Source organism: Peromyscus eremicus, chromosome 5 (assembly GCF_949786415.1).
Source record: "Peromyscus eremicus chromosome 5, PerEre_H2_v1, whole genome shotgun sequence".
Lineage (NCBI taxonomy): Eukaryota > Metazoa > Chordata > Mammalia > Rodentia > Cricetidae > Peromyscus > Peromyscus eremicus.
Genome location: NC_081420.1, coordinates 88,267,672 through 88,289,998, shown reverse-complemented (window position 1 = coordinate 88,289,998; position 22,327 = coordinate 88,267,672). Strand labels below are relative to the sequence as shown.

Below are 22,327 nucleotides of genomic sequence, written 5' to 3'. Positions count from 1 at the left end.
GCCTCTGCCTCCTGAGTGCTGGGATTAAAGGCGTCACCACCACTGCCCTGCAGTTTTTCTTTGTAAGGAGAAGACCCTGTTTCTACCTTTCCACTCTCCCATCTCCAGTCCCATTTGCTGACACTGTGGCTCAAGGCCACTGTGTGACTTGTTTCTTTGGCCCTTGTTGGACCCGGTACTGTGATCACCCTACATCTACTGTCTCCTTTTAGGTGGACCTGGACAGTGGCCTGTCAGAGATGGCAGTGGCCCAGCGCAGGCTGGTCCATGGCTGGAATGAGTTTGTCACTGGTAATGCTGAGCCCGTGTGGAAGAAGTACCTGGATCAGGTAGGGGCAGGACTCCCTTCTCTATGTTCACTAGGGGCACTAGCCAGGAAGGGCGGGCCAAGCACTCATTCTTTAAATATTGATCCTGGGTGTCCTTGGACAGGTCCCACCTGGGGTGTGGGGTGAATGAGTTTCAAGGTAAACAGTCTTGTCCTTTTGGATGCTCTGAGCCTCCAGGAGGAGACCTGCATAGGTGACTAAAAATATAGGTAGCCATGACTTGACTTGCCGTGATGGGCACCAGGGACACTTGCCACGAGCCAGACATCATGCTGAACGGTAAATAAATAAGTAGTGTTAATTTATTTTATCATCCCCCTAAAGTCATTTGCAAAGGCAGAGGGTGGGACAGAGAAGCAGGAAGTCTTTGCTTGGCAAAGGCCTTGCATGGCACGTAGCTTTGCCAGAGGAAGCAAAAAAGGCACGGATGTCCTGGCAAACGGGCATTTTAGAAGGCCACGGGAGAAATAATTGACTAGAAGTATGCCTCAGGAGACTGTAAAAGTGAAGTTATTGTCGGGCTGGGGAAACAGCTCAGTGAAGTGTTTTTGCTGAATGAGCACAAGAACCCGAGTTTGACTTCCAGAACCTGCTTTTTGAAAAGCTGAGTTTGGTGGTGTGCGGTTGAAATTCTAGATCCAGGGAGGCAGAGACAGGTGGTTCCAGCCAGCCTAGCCTGCTTGGTGAGTTCCAGACTAGTAAAAGACATGTCTCAAAAAGTAAGGTGGACAGCCCCAAGGAACAAGCCAAGGTTGACCCCTGGCTACACACACACACACACACACACACACACACACACACACACACATTTGCACACTTCCCTGTGGTCCTGAATTTCAAGTTTACCTGCTCATCTTGGGTGCAGGGGCTCAAAGTCACCCAGAAGTAGGCTGTGATGCAGGCCTGCTCCTGAGCACCAGCCCATCACAGCTGCTGAGCTCTGTGCTGGCCTGGTGCTGATGTCTGCAAGTCAAATGTCTAGCCACTGTGAGGGAAAGAGGAATGACCATGGCTGCCAGTTCTGGTCTAGAAGTCTGTGCTTTGCCCCGTGACCAGGCAGAGATCTCTGACACCTGAGGCATCCGGGTCCTCAATCTCCCTTCCTTCCTTTCTCACTCCAGGCCACACCTCCCTTCTCCCTGTTTGTAGACTCCTGAGCTGCCCTAGGCTTCAGCTGCCCTCTGATTGGTTCTATGTTTAAAGCTTTATTGATTGATTGGTTCAAGGACCAACTACACGGTTCAGGTAGCAGCCCCCTCTCTCCTTGTGGCTGATTACCACTCAGTTCTCAGTGCCCTGCATTGACTGTTTGGCACCAAAACTGGCTTGTAGGCACCAAGGTGACTCTGGCCCAGCCCAGAAGGTTCCTGAAAGTCCATTGTTCAGGCAATGGGGGCTCCTGAAGTTAAGGCCTAAAGATGGAGGCTCAGACCAGCTGGGGCTCAGACAGCTCCGCCCCATTGGCTTTCTGCTAGGTATCCATCTTGTCTTCATTTCTTCTGGGGCCCTCCCCTAACCTCTGCCCTGCCTAAGCTACTTGGAGACTTCACACTGAAAGCTCCCCTCAGCACTGGTCAGGACTCCCCACCCCAACTGGGGGGGACCCTCTTCTCTGCCTCCCCCTGTGACTGGTGGGCTGGCTTCTGAGTCTCAGAAGGGGTATGAATAAGACCCACTCATTGCCTTGGGTGGTAGGTCCCCTTAAATAGTTCATAAAGGTCTGTGGAACACGGTGGGGTCTGGAGAGGAAACATTTGTATCCTGTGACATTACTCTTCGGGAGAAGGCTGCAGCCTTCTGGATGAGTCTATCTGTACTTTGGAGTAGGTCTTGGGCTTTGTGGGGAACGGGTCCCTTCTCCTTGCCAGCTCAGACTCCACCCCGTGTGTCTCAGACCCAAGTGCTGGGGCTTGTAAGCATCCCACTGTGTGGTGGATTCTCTCCAAAAGAACCACCCATTCCTATCCCTTTCATTTCTCCTATCTGTGGCCCTGGCAAGGAGATTGAGAAACTTCTTGCTAGGTCAAGAGCCATTCCTGGAGCTACTTAGCCACAATTTCTCCCTTCCACCAATTACCAAATACCACAGTATCAGCCTGATCCCACGGCCAATGGACATTTATTGAGCCCTGGGCAAGCTGCTCTTGTTGCCAGGAGCAACTGGACACGGAGGAGACTCATATGTGTAACCCCAGTACTCAGAGGCTGAGGCAGAGGATCACTGTGAGTTCTGGGTCAGCCTGTGCTACATCTTAAGATGTTGACCCAAAAAACTTAAAATAGCCAGGCGTGGTGTGGATGCCTGTGACCCCAGCACTTGGAACATGAAAAGGACCAAGAGTCCAAGCCTATCCTTGACCATGTAGCTAGTTGAGGGGCCCCTATCTCAAAAACCAAAATGAAAGAGATAGAGAGGAAGGAGTGAGGGGAGGAGAGAGGAGAAGAAGACAGCATTGTCTGCACCCTGGGAAACAGGCCGGGAGAAGTCAGGTGGCTCCAGGTTATCTGTGAGCCAGTGGTGGAGACAGGCAGGAAAAACCAGATTTCTGAGTTCTTGTCCACCACACCACACCATAGACCCTGTGCTGGGTCATCCAGGGCAGGCAGGGACTGTGACATCAGGACTGTCATCTCCCAGCTGTCAAGTAGAGGTGGGTTAGTAGAATCAAAGACAAACCATAACCCAAAACCAGAAGAATGTCTTTGTGCCTCCCGATGTTGAGAGGTCGAGACTTTGGCTGGAGCCAACTCTGGGGTCCTCCCACAGAGAATAAACACATGACAGCTTCAGGGGTGAGGGTGGGGCCCATCCCTTCACGTGTCACACCAGCACACACTGAAGTAAGTCCTTCTCACGAGCTGTGGTACCGATGCACTGGGCCATATTTCCTTTTGCACCTTGGCCATTGGGAAGCTCAGAGGCGGAGACATGCTTGTTGGTCCTTCAAAGCTCTCCCTGATCTCCCGGTTCTGCTCTTTGACCCTGTTTCTGTATTTGTTCTTCTTTTCCATTCTCTGTAACATGAATCGTCATCATGTAAAGGGGTGACAGACAGCAGCAATCAGAAGTACAACCTAAGAGGAACATCACTAGAGTCCCCAGAGATGACCGCAGGAGCAGAGTGATTGTGGCACACAAGGCTGGGGGTCTGTTGTGGCAAGAGAGGAGTGCTTGGCGATAGTAGCCAGGATGTACATCCATCATGTATCCCAAGGAAACCCTGGATGGATGAGGTATAGCCAGGCAAGACACACAACTCAGAGTCAGGCCTGGGTCTGGATGGGGCAGTGTCATGATCAGCCCAGAGGGCTGTTGATGGTGGACTTTCCTACAGAGGAGGAATACCACCAGATAGAGCAGTCCCCTTCCCAAGCCCTTAGCTGCTGCAGGGAGACCTGGAAGCCTGGCCTCACATGAAGGTCTGAGCTGCCCAGCAGCTGCAGGTGGGAGCCTGCACTGGCCTTTGTGAAATGAAGACCTGCCCTGTGGTTCATCTTCCAGTTCAAGAACCCCCTGATCCTGCTGCTGCTGGGCTCAGCTGTGGTGAGTGTCCTCACCAAGGAGTATGAAGACGCCATCAGCATCGCCCTGGTGAGTGACTGGCAGCCTCAGCCCCTGGGCAGGGATGCCCAGGGCTGGCCATGGCTCTGCTGCCAGGTGTTTTTCAAAACTTATCATGGTTTGTGTATGTGTGTATGCATGTGGGGACACGTGTGTGCATACATGCAGATGCTAGAATCAACCTCAGCTGTCATGTCTCAGGAAGCACTCATCTTGTGTTCTGAGACAGGCTCTCTCACTGGCCCAGAGCTCACCATGTAGGCCAGGCTGGCTGGCCAGTGAGCCCCAGGGACCCACCTGTCACTGCTCTCCCCAGCACTGGGGCTGCAATTACCACTATGCCTGGCTTTTTACTCAGGTTCTGGGGCTCAAACTAAGGGTTTCATACTCACAAGGCAAGCACTCTGCCAACTGAGCCATCCCCCGACCCCTGAGGCCAGTCACTGCACAAGGAAAAGGGGGTGGGGAGTTTATTGTGAACCAAGAAAGAAAGGACAGACTAAAAACAAGCAAATCCGTCACTTGCCTCCTGAGCAGCTTGGATTACAGGTCTGCACCGCAGGGCTTGGAGAGCAGTGTGCTTTCAGAGACCCTGTGTTCTGGTAGTTGGCTCTGGCCTCACCCTCACCAGGAAGTAGTGTTCACACCCTCCCTTCCCGGCACCCTGTCTCCTAGGCCGTGCTCATCGTGGTGACTGTTGGCTTCATCCAGGTGTGTACATCCTGAGATCCCATCTGGGTGGGGTCACCGGGACGTGATGGGCCCTTGTCTTGTCGGGGTTCCCACCTTTGAACAGCACATCTGATGTGCTTCCTGCCAGGAATACAGGTCCGAGAAATCTCTGGAAGAGCTGACCAAGCTGGTACCTCCAGAGTGCAACTGGTAAGTCGGGGCTTCCGTGAGCCTGTGGTCCACGGAAGGAGCTGACAGGTGCCATGATGAATGTGACCAAGGCTTGACTAGCTCTGTCTCCTTTGTGGTGTGACATGGGGAAGGTGATCTCAGTCTCACTGAGGGTGACAAGGCCAGGTATCTGCCCTGGTGGTGGCTTGCTGTGTGACCATAGACAGGAGGCTCCATCTCTCTGGGCCTCTGCTCTGGCAGCAGGGTCTAGCTAGGGGTGTGTGACCTGGGGCTGCAGATGGAAGGGAAGAGCCTGTGAAATAAAGCAGAAACCTGAGTTTTGCCTGAAGAGAGGGGCCAGGGTGTCTGTGTTCTCAAACGGAAGTTAAACCTGGGGCAGCGACAGGCCCAGCCACAAAGCACGGTGTGGCTGTGGCGGGGCTGTGTGTAGAGGGATGTCTTAGTTACTGTTCTATTGTCATGAAGAGACACCATGGCCAAGGCAACTTAGAAAGAGTTTATTTGGGGCATACAGTTTCAGAGGGTGAGTCCATAATCATCATGGCGGAGAACATGGTGGCAGGCATGGCACTGGAGCAGTAGCTGAGAGCTCACATGTTGAGACAACAACCACGAGGCAGAAGAGAGCGCCAAGTGGGATGTCACGGGCTTTTGGAATCCCCCAGTGACACTCCTTCTCCAACGAGACCACATCTCCTAAGCCTTCCCAAACAGATCTATAAACTGGGGCCAAGCATCCATACATACGAGACTATGGGGGCCATTCTCATTCATACTACCACAAGGTGCTCTCTGATTGGCTCAGCAGCTCCGGGCAGGTGACAGCCTCTTGCCAGCCCACATGTTACTCCTTTGCCATTTACCATCCCCAGCTCCCGTCGATGATGTTTAAAAAGGAAAATAACAAAGCACCCATCTGTCCTTCACGGTATTCCAACCTAGTACAACCTGTAGCGATAGAAACTTCTAGAAGTATACTCTTACTTACCCTGTACAGTGTGGGGTCATTAGCCATGGGTGCCTAACAAGAACTCTAAATGTGGCTGAGTGAGGAGATGGAGTCCTCATTTTCTGTCATTTTATTGAGTTTATTAAAGTGAGCGTGTAGGCAAGATGGGATGCTTGGACAGAAAGGACTCTACGTGCATAAGGCGCCAACTTCAATTTTTTTTTTACATTTGCTTATTTGTATATATTTGTATAAATGTAGCATACCATGGTATGTACAAGGTCAGAGGACAACTTTGGGGGTCAAGTCTCTCCTGTCATGTGATTTCTAGGGGATCTAACGCAGGTGGTCACGTTTGACCCTGCTGAGCCATCTCACAGCTCTGGGGCCAGCTTTTAAGGACACTGTGTAGAATTCACTAGTCACCTCTGGCCTGTGAAAAGGCACAGGAAAGACCTGCCCTTCCCCCACCCACCCACCCAGCTGAGGGCCCTAAATGTTGCAGAGTCCCCCCAGTCCCTGTGTTGCTCCAAAATGAGGACAAGAGTCCCCATGTGGCCTGGGACACGTTGGAAGGCTCAGACACTTGGCTCAGCTCTGGGCCCCGCGTGAAGTTTGCAGGAACACCCGTGACATGAGTTGGGGCTGTAGGTAGGAAGAAAGTTTCACAGGTTATGGGTCTGTCCAGTCAAGTTGCCAGCAGTTATGGGGAGTGTGAGAGACAGACAGAGAGACACAGAAAGATAGAGTCAAAGACAGAGAAAGAGACAGATGCAAGACAGAGGAAGAGAGGCATATGGAGCAAGAGATATGAACCCATAGGCAGGATGAGCATTCTAGAAGATGCAGGGAACTGTGAATATATCTGAACTCAGTGGCTGGAGAACGAGGCTGTCACAAACCCAGACAGGGGACATCATCAGCTGGGCAGCATGAGCATGAGCGACCTATGATGGAGCCTGGCTGGACATCGCGCTTAAATACTAAAGCAATGGGATGTGTGGCTGCTGTCCCCAGGGGCCACTCCAGAGACAATTTTCTTTTGAAAGCAGGGCTGAGGACACAGTGAGGTGCATAGCAATGAGGTCATCCCTGTGGGAGGAGTGGGGGGCTGCGGGTCTCCTGCGGGTCTCGGAGAGCTCAGGGTCCTTGGGTGAGTGGGGGTGGGGTAGTGAGCTGAGAGACAGGACACCCGGAAAGCAGCTGGTGCTCCCCAGGTGACCACTGCCCAAACCTCACACATCAACCACAGCCCCAGGGCTGTGCAGTGATGGGGAGGGACAAGGACAGCCTTGAGACAACACGGGAGGAAGAAATGGCATGGAAGGAAGAGCCATGTAGCAGCAGGGGTGTGCCTGGTGCTCTTGGCTGCAAAGAATGGAAAACTTAATTACATGGGACACAAGGAAATGACATTGTGTCACAGCCAGGGACCGGAGTGGGGGTTGATTGACATGGTGCCATGGGCTTGCTCTTGCCTCCTTGCTCTGCCATCTTCGGGTTGTTGGCATTGCACTCTGACTGCACACTGGCTTCCCTTGTGGTGCCAAGATGGCTGCCACAGCTCCAGACATCACAGACACAAAACTGTCAAGGTCCCACTGATGAGACCGTGTGTACAGGACAAGAAAACCTTTCTCGCAAGTTCCAGCCGACGTCTCATAAGCTGGAGCTCTGTGACATGTTCATGTCTAAGCCTGCCACAGGCAAGGATGGAACCACTCTGGTGATGACACCCAGGTGTGACCCACTAGCTAAATAAACATGTGGCTGTGGAGAAGGGTAAAGGCCTAAGCAAAACTGTGTCCCCTGCCAGGATAAAGGGGATGCCCACCCTAACTGTCAAGGTCTATAAAGACCCTAAGACCCCAAAAGGGGTAGGTGTTTAAGACCTGAATGGAACCAGAAATAGCAGGTCAGGTGGCAGATTTTTGTGGGGTTGCCTCCAAGGCCATGAGAAGCCATTGGAGCATAGGGGGGAATGAGGGAGCTTGTCCTAGCTCTCCCTGGCTGCTGGCCAGAGGGACTAGGAGAGGGGGCATTGCAGTTGGAACCTGTGCCCAGACAGCCACTGATTATCCCAGGGCAGGTGGCTACGCACTGAGGAGGGCCGGGCTTCCCAGGCATGAAGCTGCCCCCTGCCTTCCATGACGTCCTTCTCCATGATGTCCTTCCTTCCTGATTTCCAAGCCAGGGTGGTATGTTCTCTCAGCGTCAAAGTGTGTTTTCCCGGGGTGCCATAAAGCAGCTGGCCTCCAGCAGCAGAGGCTTCCGGAGGCATAGCTCATTTCTCAAGTGAGACCCAGGGTCTCTCAGTAGTCATACGCCTTCCCACGTATTTTGAGATACAAGAGTTTAAAAAATAGAGCCTGTAAAGTCTCGAGAGTTTGCCTGCAATAGAAACCCCAAGTTGGTCTCTAAATCCACTTGTCAAAGGGATTGATTCGGGGTTCACCGCTCTACCTCCTCTCCCACACAGCCTGAGGAACGGCAAGCTCCAGCATATGCTCGCACGAGACCTGGTTCCAGGAGACATCGTGTCCCTGTCCATCGGAGACCGGATCCCTGCCGACATCCGACTCACTGAGGTGAGCTACATGTCACAGCTGGTCCTGATGGGCAGGCAGGTAGAGTGCAGGCACAAGACCCCCAAAGCCACCATTCCCAAGTGGCTTACCTTCTAGGAACAGAGGTGCTCCTGACTGTGTGGTTTCCATTTTCACAGTTTGTTACCCACAGTCAACTGTGGCCCAAAAATATTAGTAATTTTCTTCACTCTTGAGAGAGACAGAGACAGAGAGAACATTTATTATAACCTATTCTTATAGTTGGGCATCCTCTGGGGAGCTGGGAGCATGGCCCCATGGCTGAGGGGGACAGCCAGCACAGGCCTAACACGTCTTGGTTTGTGGAGTTTTGTGCATGTGTGTGTGTGTGATCATGTGAGTGCTGGGTGTCATTTCTCGGGTACAGTCTACCTTGGTTTTTGAGACAGTCTCACACTGGCCCAGGGCTTGCGAAGTAGCCTTGGCTGGCTGAACAGTTAACCCCGGGACCTGTCTCTGTCTCCCTAGCTCTGCGTTTACCACCACACCCTGCTGCCACGGTCACTCCTTCCTCCTCCTCTTCTTCCTCCTCTCCCTCCTCCTCATCTTCTCTTTTTTCTTCTCCCTGCATGGATCTGGGACTCAAATCATCATTTTACCAACGAAGCTATCTCCCAGCCTGGTTATGTGGTTTATAGAGCAAATTACAATGGCAAAATCATCCAGGGCAGAACTGGGGGAGGCTATGGGCTGCTTCATAGCAAGGAGGGAAACTGAGGCAGAGAACCATCAAGTGCAGCTGAGGCCTGGTTTGGTGACTCCAGTGGGGCTGGCTTCTCCCACACCTTAAGGGTTCAGAGTTACCATCTAGCAGAACCATACCTGGGGCTGTATGACATGATGCTACATTCTGGAGAAAGGATTGGGTGACAGAGTCACCTGAGTGGCAATTCCTTCCAAGAACAGGCCAGTACTGTTTGGACTCTTAGTAAGCAGGTGACAGAGGGATTTATTCACTGAGTTCTGAGGATGCCGCACGTCTGGTCAGGAACCGTGTCTGCTGCAAGTGTTCTTGGGAGACAAAGAGGCAGAGCCACAAGAGAGGCTACACACAAGCCTAGTTTTGAACTCAGCACCTGAAATCCTAACTGTATAACCTGCTTACCCTCTTTGTGCCTCAGTTTCCTTATGTGTAACACAGGACGTGATAACAGCCTGGGGCAGTTAGAAGGATTAAATAGTTTCATGGATACAGAACTGTGGGAACACTGACTGGCTCCTAAGAAGCTCAGCATGTGTGAGGGGCAAGGGAACCCTGGCCTTTAAGTCCTGGCCCTCTGTTTCACGGCATAACTGGCGTTTGTCCAGACGGCACAGAGTTACTGTGCAGACAGGCAATCCATGACCTGTAACGGTCCACCTGCTGGTGGCTGATTTACATTTCTGTAGCCCTGAGTAGACCACAGGCCTCTAGACGAGTTTAAGCATCTCCCTGACTGCTGCTGCCACTCGTATTCACTTCAGTAACACCTTGCACATATTGACAGTGCTAAGAGTGACACCATCATGCCCCACACATCTCCCTGCCGGCATTCTGCAACTCCCTGGGACAATCAACAGCTTTGTTTATTCACAACAGAAAACCTTTATCAGCGACTAAGCTCTGAAACTCAGGAGTGGCCAGCCCTGACCACTGAGTTCCGGGAACAGGAGGCTCACAAGCCTGAGGACACGACCCACAATAGCTTGTGCATGGCTGTGTGGGGTCGCAAAGCCTTACCTTCTGTTCCCCTAAGTGGGAACACAGGCAAAAGTTCTTGTCTGTTCTTCCCCTGCGGAGTCTAAAGTTGAATGGAGTTGTCAGAACTCCAAGTAAGCTTTGTCAAGGGGTCCTAGCACTGGGGACAGGCATTCATGGGAGTGGAGAGAATAGGAGGACACATGTGGCCTGGAAAGGCAGGGAGCCTCCGTGGTCCTCGTCCTCCAGCACGGCCACGTTGGTCACGCTGGGGCTATGTGGCTTATGTCCCCAGTTCTATCATAGACCCACTGGTGTCTCCCCACCCCTGCCTCATCCCCACGAGATTGTGCCCTCCTCCCCACAAATACCTGCTCCTCCTCATTCAGACGCTATCCAGGGCTCCTGGGAAGAGACCAGTGTTTTTCTATGATCACACACTGCAAACTGCTTTCCAGTCCACTAGAGCCACATGCACAGCAGTGGCCCACCAGACTCGGCCCCCTGGTAATGTTACAGCCGTCTTGGCTTTGCATGAAGACACCTTTATCAGAGTGTTTTCCCAGTGTTAACACATGTGGCTGTGTTTATACTTAAGGAGCCTGTTGACACTGTGGGAGTTCCTTGTTACCTCCTGGTGGCCTAGAGGGCTATACTGCCTCCTAAGGTGGCCCTCAGGGTAGCTTTGTTCCTGGCTGTGAGACTCCGATCTGCTGTCCTTACCCCCCTTTGCTACGACTGTCTTTCTATGTCCCTTCTGCCTATCAAGTGCCAGCAGCTGTTAGAACAAGCCCAAGTCTGGGTACAGGCAGACCATGCTCCCTCCCAGCTCTAGAGACCAGCAGCTTCCCAGTAATGGGAGGTGCCAGTCCGTGGCTCCTTCCAACACGTCTCTCCTCTCTGATCATTTGTCCTTCCCAAGGATCTCGGGGTGCCATTGCCCCACTCTTTCGAGAGTATCACCTCCCCATTTCAGAGTGCCTGTCACACCTGCCAAGTTCCCTCTGCTAAACTGGGTGACTCAGCTGCATGTTCTAAAGATGGGGATGTGGGTGTCTTGGGAGGGTCCATGCCCAAGGCCCTTTTCTGAGCCCTTCTTTCCATCCCAGGGCCCCTCCCTTGCGCCCACTGCCCTCTAGCACTGAGACAGGGACCCATGGCCTCGTGCATGCTCAGCCCGCGTGTCCTACTGAGTTTTATCTCCTGCCTTTGCTTCGCTTTTATTTTGAGACAGGTTTCACTAAGTTGCCCAGGCTGGCTTTGAACTTTCAGTCCTCTTGCCTCAGCCTCCCAAGTTCTGAATGACAGACTGGCACTGCCAGGCCCAGCTGATCTAAGGTGTCTATGCACAGGGCACTGTGCTGGGTGCCAAGGATAGTGCAGAGAACAGACCTGATCCTGAGCTTGGGTTTAGCACTCAGAGCAACAGGCCTGAGCCTGTCCCTGCAGGTAGCTCTTCAGTGGCTGTTGGGAGAGGAGGCTGGAAAGTCCTGGCGATTCAAGAGCCCAGCCCCACCTGTGGAGGGCAGGAAGGGCTCCCTGGAGACAACCACTTGGGGACTAACCTTGAGGTCAAATGGATGGGAATTAACTGTTTGGGGCAGAAAAGGCCCAAGCTACAAGCCAGGCCTGACCTCCATACCAGAGACACTGCTATCTCCACACACGGGGGCCCTGTCTGCTCCTGAGACTGTGTCTGTGTGTCCTCATCCCCCTGCCCCACCATGGACTTGGCCCTTCCCATCCTGAGGTCTCAGCTCAGGTCTGTCCATCCTACCAGCCTCCTCCAAGGGGCTTTTCTCCCTGCCCTGTGTCTTTACCTGCTGAGCCATCTCACTGGCCCTATTCCACCCTGTTAACACCTCACAGAGGGAATTGAATCACAGCATACAGACTGCTGGAGACGCTCACTCCAGACAGAGTGGAGCCTTTGGTTACCATGCCATATGGCTCACAGTGGTGGAAGGTGCTGGGTGAGAAGCGGGCCCGGGTGCTTGGAGAGGTAAAGACATTTTCCAAGGAGCAGTTGAGCCACGTTTTCTAGTAATTCCGACATTGCAAATAGCATTAAACAAGGCGTGAGACTTGCATGTCTTCCTGCAGGGGCCCCGAGCTCTAAACATTTTTGCTTCTGTGATTCTGAATCTCAGTTTCCAAGGCTCCTTCCCCACTTGACATCTTACAGGGCTTTTGGTATTGTTGCAAGCTTCAGATCCTCTGAAGGGCAAGAGGGGATCTCAGAGTTTCACCTTCGCCCCCCAGGTCACAGACCTCTTGGTGGATGAATCCAGTTTCACAGGAGAAGTCGAGCCATGCAGCAAAACAGACAGCCCGTTGGTGGGCGGCGGGGATCTCAGCACCCTGAGCAACGTGGTCTTCATGGGGACCCTGGTGCAGTGTGGGAAGGGCCAGGTAAGCAGAGCCCCCAGGGTCCTGGCCATGCAGCTCCCGGCCCTCTATTACCTCCCTCTCTCCTCCACACAGGGAGTGGTGATCGGAACCGGGGAACAGTCTCAGTTCGGAGAAGTGTTCAAGATGATGCAGGCAGAAGAGGTGAGGGCCACAGGGCAATGGGTGGCCGCGGGTTTTTATCAGGGTTGTTCTAAGCCAGAGTCAGGCCTGCTCACCTACAGAAAGAGGGAGGCCATGGGAAACGGGAGCATGCTTTCTGTTTTTAATTTTAAAACTCAGCATGTGTGCTGGTGAGCTAAGCTCGATGGTGAGGGCACGGGCTGCCTGATGACTTGAGTTTGATCCCAGGGACCCACACGTGGGAAAGAGAGAACAACTCTCAAAAGTTGTCCTCAGAACTCCATGTGTGCCCCCCCCCAAATAAAACTTATCATGTTTATCAAATATATGTGCATGTGTACCCCACATAGTTGTCACTCAGAACAGTCATAAGAACCATGGGGTTCTAACACGCCATTGTCCTCCCACGCCCCCCACCTGCAGACGCCTAAAACTCCGCTGCAGAAGAGCATGGACAGGCTGGGCAAGCAGCTGACCATCTTTTCCTTTGGCATCATTGGTGAGTGGAGTTATTTCATGCTGGGTTCTGGAGAGTAAGGCTGGCCGTGCTGGTGAAATTTCAGGGGCTCTGTGTTGGGCACCAAGCATGACTAGGAAAACTGGGGTCCCTTCTTTGTGTTCTCAGTCTCATAAATGGAAGAATTTTAAAATGAACTTGGAAGGGATCTTGAGGATATTTTTATTAGAGTTTGAGAGAAAATACTAGAGCATCTTCCAGGGGGAAGGAGGTGGGGGAAAAGAACACAGAAATCCGTGTCTTTCTAGAGTCAGACCAGAATGTTCTGCCATGGAGGTCAGCAGCAGCCATATGAAGAAAGAGGCAAGGTCAGGGGTGACTTCAGAGAAAGAACAAGAAAGCTCAAAGTGCCAGAGAAAATGTTTCGGCTTTGGCCAGTACCCAAAAGAAAGAGATAGAGAAGAATGAAAAGGACTCAGAAATGGGGCCAACTTATCAGAGTTGCCTCGTGAGGCTCTGTGAAGAATTGCAGCAAGGGCAGATTTTCCAGGGAGAAAAAGTACATTATGTCCTTAAGGGGATAATTATTCCTCCCACCTCCTTAGAATGACTTAAGGTGAATCAGCCTCCCTAGGGGTGGTCTCTAACTGGTGACTGACAGATCCAGCTGGACCAACTCTTCAGGGAGGAGACAACTGCCTGTAATGTTCTCAACTTTGGAGAAGATCAGAATGCCTGTCCCTACCATCCCTACTGAGAGCCAAAGGTAGAACCATTAGGAAGTGACCCATCCTCGATGGCCTTTACAGACCCCATAACCACACTGTTAGTGGAGTGACTCAGATTAGTGAAGGCACCTGCTGAGAGATCCAAGTTCATGTGTCCTGGAACAAAGAATTGGACCAGAGGCTTGTGGATGGTGAGAGAAATGGAACGTCTTATTCAGGAAGAAAAGAGTGTGGTGGAGAATGGAGTGGACGAGAGAGTGATAACAGGTCCCAGATGCAAGCCCGCACTCTTCCATAGGTCATTTACACAGAGCCCCTTTCTGGGAGATCTTGCGTATGCTCTGTGTTGTTACCTGCAGCCCTGACCAGGGTAGGGGGGGTGTCCTAGTCTTTCTAACTGGCCTAAGAGCTCTGGGGATCTGCTTTTCTCTGCCCCATAATGCTGGAATTAGAAGCACACACAGCCATACCCAACTTTTTATGTGGGGTGGGCGCCAGGGGTCCCAACTCAGATCCTCATGCTTGCAGAGCCTTGTTAGGGAGATGACAGGGACAAGCAGGCTTGTCTACAAGATGAAGTTTCTTTTTAAAAAAAATGGTGATGGAGGCCAGGTGAGGTGGCGCACACCTTTAATCCCAGTACTCAGAGGCAGAGGCAGGCAGATCTCTGTGGGTTTGAGGCTAGCCTGGTCTACATAGTGAGTTCCAAACCAGCCAAGGCTACACAGTGAGAACCTGACTCAATAAATAAATAATGTTGGGCCTGTGAGTTAGCTAGTTTGTGAAATGCTTGCCTTGAAAGCATGAGGACCTGATTCCATTCCCAAAACTCTCGTTTAAGAAGTTAGGTGTGGGCCATTGAGTTGAGTCAGTGATTTGGGCCATTGAGTTGGGCCACTGAGTTGAGTCAGTGAGTAAAGATTCTTGCCACCAAGCACAATGATGACCCAAGTTCAATTCCTGGAACCCACAAGGTAAAAAGAGAGAACTGACTCCTGCAGGTTGTCCTCTGACCTCCACATACATGTCATGGCAAAATGTTCTCCAAAGTTGAGAACATTACAGGCAGTTGTCTCCTTCCTGAAGAGTTGGTCCAGCTGGGTCTGTCAATCACACATACACAGACATATACATGCACACACAAAGATATTTGAATTTAAGAACTTTTAAAAGAATATTCAAAATAAAATCTGGGTGTGGTGATGTGTGTTTATAATCCCAGCACTGAGGAGGCGGAGACAGATGGATTCTTACAGTTCTCTGACCAGCCGGCTGAGCCAAATCAGCAAGCCCTAAGTCCCCATGAGAGACCACATCTTAAAAACCAGGATAGACACACCCTGAAGAACTAGGCTGAGGCTGCCCTCTGGCCCCACATGAACACCTGTGCACATACACAGGCACACTCTCGGTACCTGCACACACTCCAACATACATATGCACACAGATGTCCAAGGCGGAAGGAAGGCTCACAGGTGACTGCCATGTTAAAGTAGAGCTTAATCCCACGGCATGCCTATGACAAGACAGGTGCTCACTGAGGGAGTCTCCTCTAAAGAGCCCTCTAGGGGCTTCTAGGGGTGTCAGCTGAGTTCCCGGGACTCCTGGAGGCCCTCAGGAGCTGCGGGGAAGCTGGCAGAGTCTCTCTAGGAGATGATGGTATCTACCAACTCCCTTGGTTAGATCCTCTTGGCATGGCCAACTTCAAGCTATCCATAGCAGGTCACTGAAGGTGGCCATGGGACGGATGCCCAGGGCTGCCCCTCGCCAGGCCTCACTAGCCAGCAGCAGCATCTTCTGGTTGCAAGGACAGATGAAGTTCCTAGAGAGGGCTCTGGACTCCCTGTCCAGCCCCTGTGTCTAACAGAGCCCCCTAATTCATTTCCTCTTGATTCATCTGGGTCCCAGCAAAGATTTCAGTCGAGGGCTGAGTTCTATGACCAGTCACATCCTGTGAGCGTCTACACATACATACACGTGCATGCACTTGCACACACCAGCATAGGCCATCCTCAGTTTCCTGTGCCCTGCAGAGCAAAGCTCACATCCTTTAGCAAGTCTAAACGCTGTCAACAAACCACCTGCCTCCTTCCTTCTCACTGTTATTTGTGTCCATTGCAAGGACAGGGAGATATGGTCATGCTCCCATTTTACAGGTATAGACACTGAGGCTACAACTGGCTGCTCCCAGTCCTTTTCTGCACTGCTGTAGTATCTTGTGAACTTGTTCATGGGTCCCAGTGGTGGCTCAGGCTGCTTCTGTCTCCATGCCTCCGGAACCCAGAAAAAGCCTGGTGTTTAGTAAACATTTGATGACGGATTGGCAAAGGAGGAAGAGGAAATTTAATCAGGACATAAGACATATTTAAAAAGCAGTGGCCCATGGTTTGGGGTGTGGCTCTGTGGTAGAGAGCTTACTGGTGTATGTGTGTGGGTTTCCATTCCCAGAACTGAAAAAGAGAGAGAGAGAGAGAGACAGAGAGAGAGAGAGAGACAGAGAGACAGAGAGAGAGAGAGAGAGACAGAGAGACAGAGAGACAGAAAGAGAGACACAGAGACAGAGAGAGAGACAGAGAGAGAGACAGAGAACAACAGAGTCTACCCTCTCTCACAGGAGTGACATGGAATATAAACAGGAAATGTCCCAGTGTGAACTGGTGGTCAGTCTCTTCACCCTAAGCTTGGACTTAGCGCTTGGACAGCAGGACTCTTTTCTGAAAGAATAAAACTGGATTTTCCACCCAGTAGAATGAGTGGTTGCAGGTTCTCTTTATTTGTTTTTGTTCATTTGAAACAAGGTCCATGCTGACCTCCAACTCTTGCCATCCTCCTGTCTCAGCATCCTGAATGCTGGAATTATAACTAGGAGCCACCATGCCTACATATCCACGTTAATTCCTCTGAACTACCCTCCCTGCCACCCACCCACCCTCAATTCTGGAGATTGGACCTAGGGCTTCATACATGCTAGGCCATCTTTCATCTCCAGCCCAGAAGCTTCACGCTCCTGAGGTCACTACTTATATCCAGCATTTGAGTTCCCAGAGGGCCCCTCAGGAAGTGGGCTAAAAGCATGGTGAGGCACTGGGGACCCAGGGACCCAGGTTGACGCTGTCACGTCTCTTGCAGGTCTCCTGATGCTGGTTGGTTGGATGCAAGGCAAGCCCATTCTCAGCATGTTCACTATCGGGGTCAGGTGCGTTGTCAAGGCTCCCAGGCCCCTTCCCCAGCAGAGCAGGTGGTGGGCTGCAGGCAGGCAGGGAATGGGGAGGCACTCCTGGACCCCACCAAAGTGGGTCTCCAGCAGCATGTTGGAGGGGTATAGAGCATAGGGTCCTTTCTCATCCCTCTTTGATGAGGGCTTGGATCTATCCAGCTGAGGGCCTGGAACACACAGCAGCATGCCTAGAGAAGACTGTGCCTCCAACACAGGCAGGGTGTGACCTTGTTTCATCAGTTTCTAGTTACTGTGACAAAAGGCTCGAGGAAAGTAAGGAAGGGAGCTCAAGGTTTCAGAGGGTTCTGTCCACGGTCACCTGCCCACACACAGGTTAGTCAGTCCTCTCACACAGGCCCAGAGACACACTTTACTAACCTCCTGGCGATTTCTCCATCCAAACAAGCGGACAGTCCAGACTGACTCTAACAGGGGCCGGGGCATTTAGTGATAAAGCAAGTACCTGGTTCCGTCTCTGCACAGAAAAAGATCAGCAAAGCCCTTCACCTTGACTTGAGAACATCTGCAAGGACCCTGTTCTTGGATAAGGTCAGCCATACATCCAGGGTTAGGACCTGGATGAATCGATCAATCTCTGTCTCTAAGACAGGATCTCATGTAGCCCAGGCTGGCTTTAAACACCTTACAAAGCCAAGGATGGCCTTGAGGTTCTGATCACCCTGCATGTAGCTGGTTTAAGCCTTGTTGGGAATTGAACCCAGGGTTTTGGGTGCCCAGGAGTGGGAGTCTGGATCTCCTGATGCTGGAACAAGGAACAGGAACTGAACACATGACCCTAGCTGGTCCTAGCTCAGTTCCACAAGGTCACACGTGCTCCACCTTACAAATGGGGAAACTGAGATTCAGGCTCCACAATTGCCCTGGAGTGGAAGCCAGACTCTGAACCACCCCTCACGGTGCCTCTAGGCAGGATGGGACCCTTCACTTGCTAAGGTTCTGTTCCCACCTTGGGCAGCTGGCAGCTGGAGGCCCACAAATATTGACTGAGCATTGACGGGCTATCTGTTACGTCATCAAAGTACTGACTGAGCTACAGGCCTGGGCCCTCGTGGAGAAAGTGAATGTGAACAATTTAAGTGTGGGTGAACAACGCAGTTACAGCTTAGCATCTGTGCCTGTGTTGATACCCAATGGGAAATGTTGGCTGTGAGAGAGAGTGGGAAGGAGACAGAAAGGGGTGTGAGACTGAGAAGGTAATCAGGGATGTGTTTCCATGTCATATGAAAGCAAAAAGTTGAAAAGGGCCGGTTAAGAGAATAGCAGGAAGGGAGGGAGCACCAGGCAGGTATCAAGGCCCTGGGGTGGGATAGCCCACGGCAGATCAGTGCCACCAAGAGAACACCACTGACACCTGACGCTATCTCTAACAAGCTCCCAGAAGTGCCAAGGTGCCTGTCCCAGGACACACTCTGGGACTGGGATTAGAACCTCCCCCAGCCAGGCCCCAGCACAAGCAGAACCAGAGGCGTGGGTCTCAACACCCTAACAGTGCCCTGTTGATGAAGCCATGGAGAGAGGTAGAGGAGGAGGAGACTCTGAGCCTTGAGGGGCTGCTGGAGACAGCAGAGCCCTCAGGAGCCAAAATACTGAAACACCACCCTTCACAGAAGGGTGCAGCCCAGCAGTACAGAGTTCAGGGACATGGGACCTCCCCAGTATGGACAAGGTGCTGGGTCCCATCCCCACCCCTAACCACAAAGAGTTACTATTCTATATTATCTCCCATCTTATAAACCACCAAAAGTTGCAGGAGCCTAGAAAGACAGCATGTGTGAAGGATAAAGAAACAAAAACCCCAGTGTCCACATTGATCCTTCCCTCCATGGCTCTTGGCACACCTGGACAAGAATCCATTCCTTTCCCTGGAACATTGAATAGGCAAAAACCTTCAAGCTTTTATGGTAGACCAGTCACCCCAAACCACCAAATTGGAAGGTAGAAATGGCAGAAAAGCCAAGGAGGAAACTCTCCAAAATAAATAAAAACAGAGAATTGTTCTTCTAAAAACTTTTCCTCAGGCCCTGGTGGCTGGAGCGTTACTAAAGATGATTCCAAGAACTTGCTATTCCTGATCTCTCCTAATCTTTATTAGTTTGTGGATTAATTCTTCATTGCTATGATCATATCCAGGTGTGCGCACTACGCCCATCCCTTGACATACGGGGGTGTCCCCTCATAATCTTCTGTAAATGTTAGCTTAGCTAGTCTGGCCAGCCCAGGCCATAAAACCAAGGAAGCTGGTTTCACTGTCACCATGGAAACGCCCCCCCACGCCCCACCCAAGCTCCTTGACCAAATTCAGTAATCTTGGTTTATATAACTTGTCTTTGAATGGCCCATTGTCTCCGGGTGAAAGGTCACTATTCATATTCTATCTCTCCTTTTTTTTTTTTTTTTCTTGTGTTTTTTTTAAGACCAGGGTCTGTCAATGTCGCTCAGGCTGGCCTCACACTGGTGGTGATCCTCCTGTCTCTACCTCCTGAGCGCTGGGACTGCAGGTGTGAACCATGCTTGTCCAGAGGGCAGCTTATACCAGTGTGATCAGAAACCCTATGCTACAGCACACATACCACTGATTTTTTTTTAAACATTTACTTATTTGGGGATGGGGGTGCCCATGTAGCACAGTGACATATGGAGGTCAGGGAACAAATTGCAGGAGTCAGTTCTCTCCTTATGTGGTTCCTGGGGATGGAACTCAGGTCATCAGAGGGTGGCAGCAGGTGTCTTTACCACCTAAGCCATTTCACCAACCTCTCTTCCCTTCCTCAGTGGGACACCAAATCATGACAGCATTCACCATTTAATGCAATGAGGTCCCATGGGTGACGAGGTCCTGTGAGCCCCCACCAATTTTTATGACTTTTCACTAGCCCGAGCTGAGTGTTCGCTCTGCACCAGCAAGAGTCAGGTACTCATGGATATTCATGATCTCACATCTGTCCCTTCAGCATGTGTCAACTGGACACCTCAGCCTGAGGAGCACAGAGGGCAAAAAGCTGTCCCTGCACCAATGTAGCCAGAAATGGCTTTTAATCTGAACTCTGTTATATTTAAATTTTTCATTATCAGTGCTTTAAAATTAGGTCCTTGTAAGGCTGGACACGTGGCTCATGGCTGAGCACTCACTTAGCATGCATGCAGCCCTGGGTTCAAATCCAAGGCCACAGAAACCAGGTGTGGCTGTGCTCCTACCTCATCCCAACACTTGTGAGGCGGAGGAAGTAAGATCAAGGTTATCTTTCGCTACACAGTGAGTTCAAGGCCAGCCTGAGCTACATGAGACCCTGTCTTGTAAAAACAAATACAGTCACTGTATTAAAATGGTACCCGGCCTCCAGTTTCTTGGGAAGGATAGTTGTTCTAGCAATGCTCCTGTCCCAGACCTCTGGGTAACAGCTTGCTTTGAGCAAACCTGGTCTGGGGGGGGGGGGGGACGGGTCACATGCTCAGCAGGGCTTGGACTGTCCCTTTTCTTATCTCTTGTATGGTTTCTCAGGTAACAGAGCTTACCCTGTCACTCCTACACCCCAAGTAGTCCCTTTCTAGAAATTACTGTGGGCGGTTCCCTCTAATGAAAATACTTGAGAGTTTACTGTGGTTATAAGTCTCACATCTCCACCCTCACTCTAGGGCCAAATGGGGAGGGGGGAGTGCTGGAGGGGGGTGTGGCCAGCTTCTCCCAAGATCTCAGCGTGGGGCTCTCAGCACTGGAGGGGGTGGTGATGAAGTGGGCAGCCATCAGATCTACTCTATGGAGAAGGTGTGTGCGGGGGAGGGGGTTCACTGTGCTTGTGCTTTGGTTCCTTTGGTATCCACCAGAAGAATTAGACAACTGAAATTCAAGGGACCAGGAGAAGAGTCTGCATGCCCAAACCTGCCACTTTCTTTCCTTTTTTAAAAAATTCTCTCATATAGTACACCCCAGCCTCAGTTTCCCCTCCCGCTAGTTCCCTGACTCTGGAATTGCCATGTGCTTCCCCTGAAACTCTGCCTCTAATAAATGAGAATGCTGGGAATGTAAAAGGACTTAAGAGGCATCAGTTTCCACTGAGACCGTGACCGCCTGACTGGAGAGGTCCTGTCCCAAGTTAGGGAGGTAGTTTAGCAGCAAAGCGGTCAGGGCAGAAATAGTGAAGGAGGCAAGTGCATTGTGGGATTGGAAATTGAATAGAATGTCCACTGAGGCAAAGACAAGCTTCACTAGATGAAAGCATGGTCACCAATACCAGTTGAGAAGTCCCATCACCCTTGGGTGTATTGAGTCTGGTTCTGCTTTTTTACTCAGCCTGGCTGTGGCGGCCATCCCAGAGGGGCTGCCCATCGTTGTCATGGTGACGCTGGTCCTGGGGGTGCTGAGGATGGCTAAGAAGCGGGTCATTGTGAAGAAGCTGCCCATTGTGGAGACTCTTGGTGAGGGTTCCCTCCCCGCAATGGAAACTGAGTCAGGTGGAGGTGTGGGGTTGGGATTGCTCACACTCAAGAGGCTTGGCGGGGGACAACTCATCTCTCTAAACCTGTTCCCATGGCACCAGGCTGCTGTAATGTCATCTGCTCTGACAAGACAGGCACACTGACAGCCAACGAAATGACAGCGACCCAGCTCGTCACATCCGATGGGTTCCAGGCTGAGGTGAGCCTCGTGCTATCCCGCAAGGCAGGAGACCAAGGTGTCCCCTGCCGGCCCTTCCCCTGCCCAGAGAGATTACACAGAGTCTCCTAGAACAGCGAGGAAGAAGTAAATACCTTGGAGGTCTGTCTAAGAAAGTATGGTGACCAATTTAAGATGGCTTCCTTGGTTTTTTTAATTATCAAATTTTATTTTTTATATTTTTGCAGGATAGAACCCAAGGGTCTCCTCCATGCTAGACAGGCACTGTACTGCTGAACCGGACTCCCAGCCCCTCACTAACATCCCACCCCGCTTTTGTGGTCTGGGGATTGCCTGGCATGCCCAGCAAACACTGACCCTGAGCTGTCTTCCCTCCAACTCGCTCTTCACTTTCACTTGGAGACAAGGCCTTGCTCTGTATCCAGGCTGACTTTGAACTCGAGACCTGCCTGCCTCGGCCTCTCCGCTAGCTAGGATTACAGGCTTGGGCCACTAGTCCCTGCTGCTTTGGGGCTTTTTGAAACAGGGTCCCACTCTGTATAGTCCGGGTTAGGCTGGAACTCAATATGTAGCCCAGCCTGTCCCAGAAGTTGGGATGAGTCGTCTTGTCTCAGCTTCCCACATGCTGGGATTGCCAGGTGTGGGTCACCATGCCCAGCTCGTTACAAAATTTAAAGGCTACATAAGTACCTGTCACCACCCGTGACAAACTGACCGAGTGACTCACTGTTTGTGTTCCTCTGACTCTCACATGGCACCCTCCTGAACCAGC

General features: G+C 51.5%; 1 protein-coding gene across 1 annotated transcript in view; it reads left to right on the top strand.

The window, feature by feature from the left end:
- The window catches only part of Atp2c2 (ATPase secretory pathway Ca2+ transporting 2), a 59,113-nt gene that overhangs the window by 21,443 nt on the left and 15,343 nt on the right, over window positions 1–22,327 (top strand). The window contains exons 3-13 of the mRNA XM_059263051.1: window positions 213–329; window positions 3,832–3,921; window positions 4,567–4,602; window positions 4,712–4,773; window positions 8,184–8,292; window positions 12,251–12,400; window positions 12,473–12,541; window positions 12,944–13,019; window positions 16,835–16,901; window positions 21,232–21,356; window positions 21,479–21,576. Of these exons, the coding sequence (XP_059119034.1) occupies window positions 213–329; window positions 3,832–3,921; window positions 4,567–4,602; window positions 4,712–4,773; window positions 8,184–8,292; window positions 12,251–12,400; window positions 12,473–12,541; window positions 12,944–13,019; window positions 16,835–16,901; window positions 21,232–21,356; window positions 21,479–21,576 (999 nt within the window). The remainder of the gene's footprint in view (window positions 1–212; window positions 330–3,831; window positions 3,922–4,566; window positions 4,603–4,711; window positions 4,774–8,183; window positions 8,293–12,250; window positions 12,401–12,472; window positions 12,542–12,943; window positions 13,020–16,834; window positions 16,902–21,231; window positions 21,357–21,478; window positions 21,577–22,327) is intronic.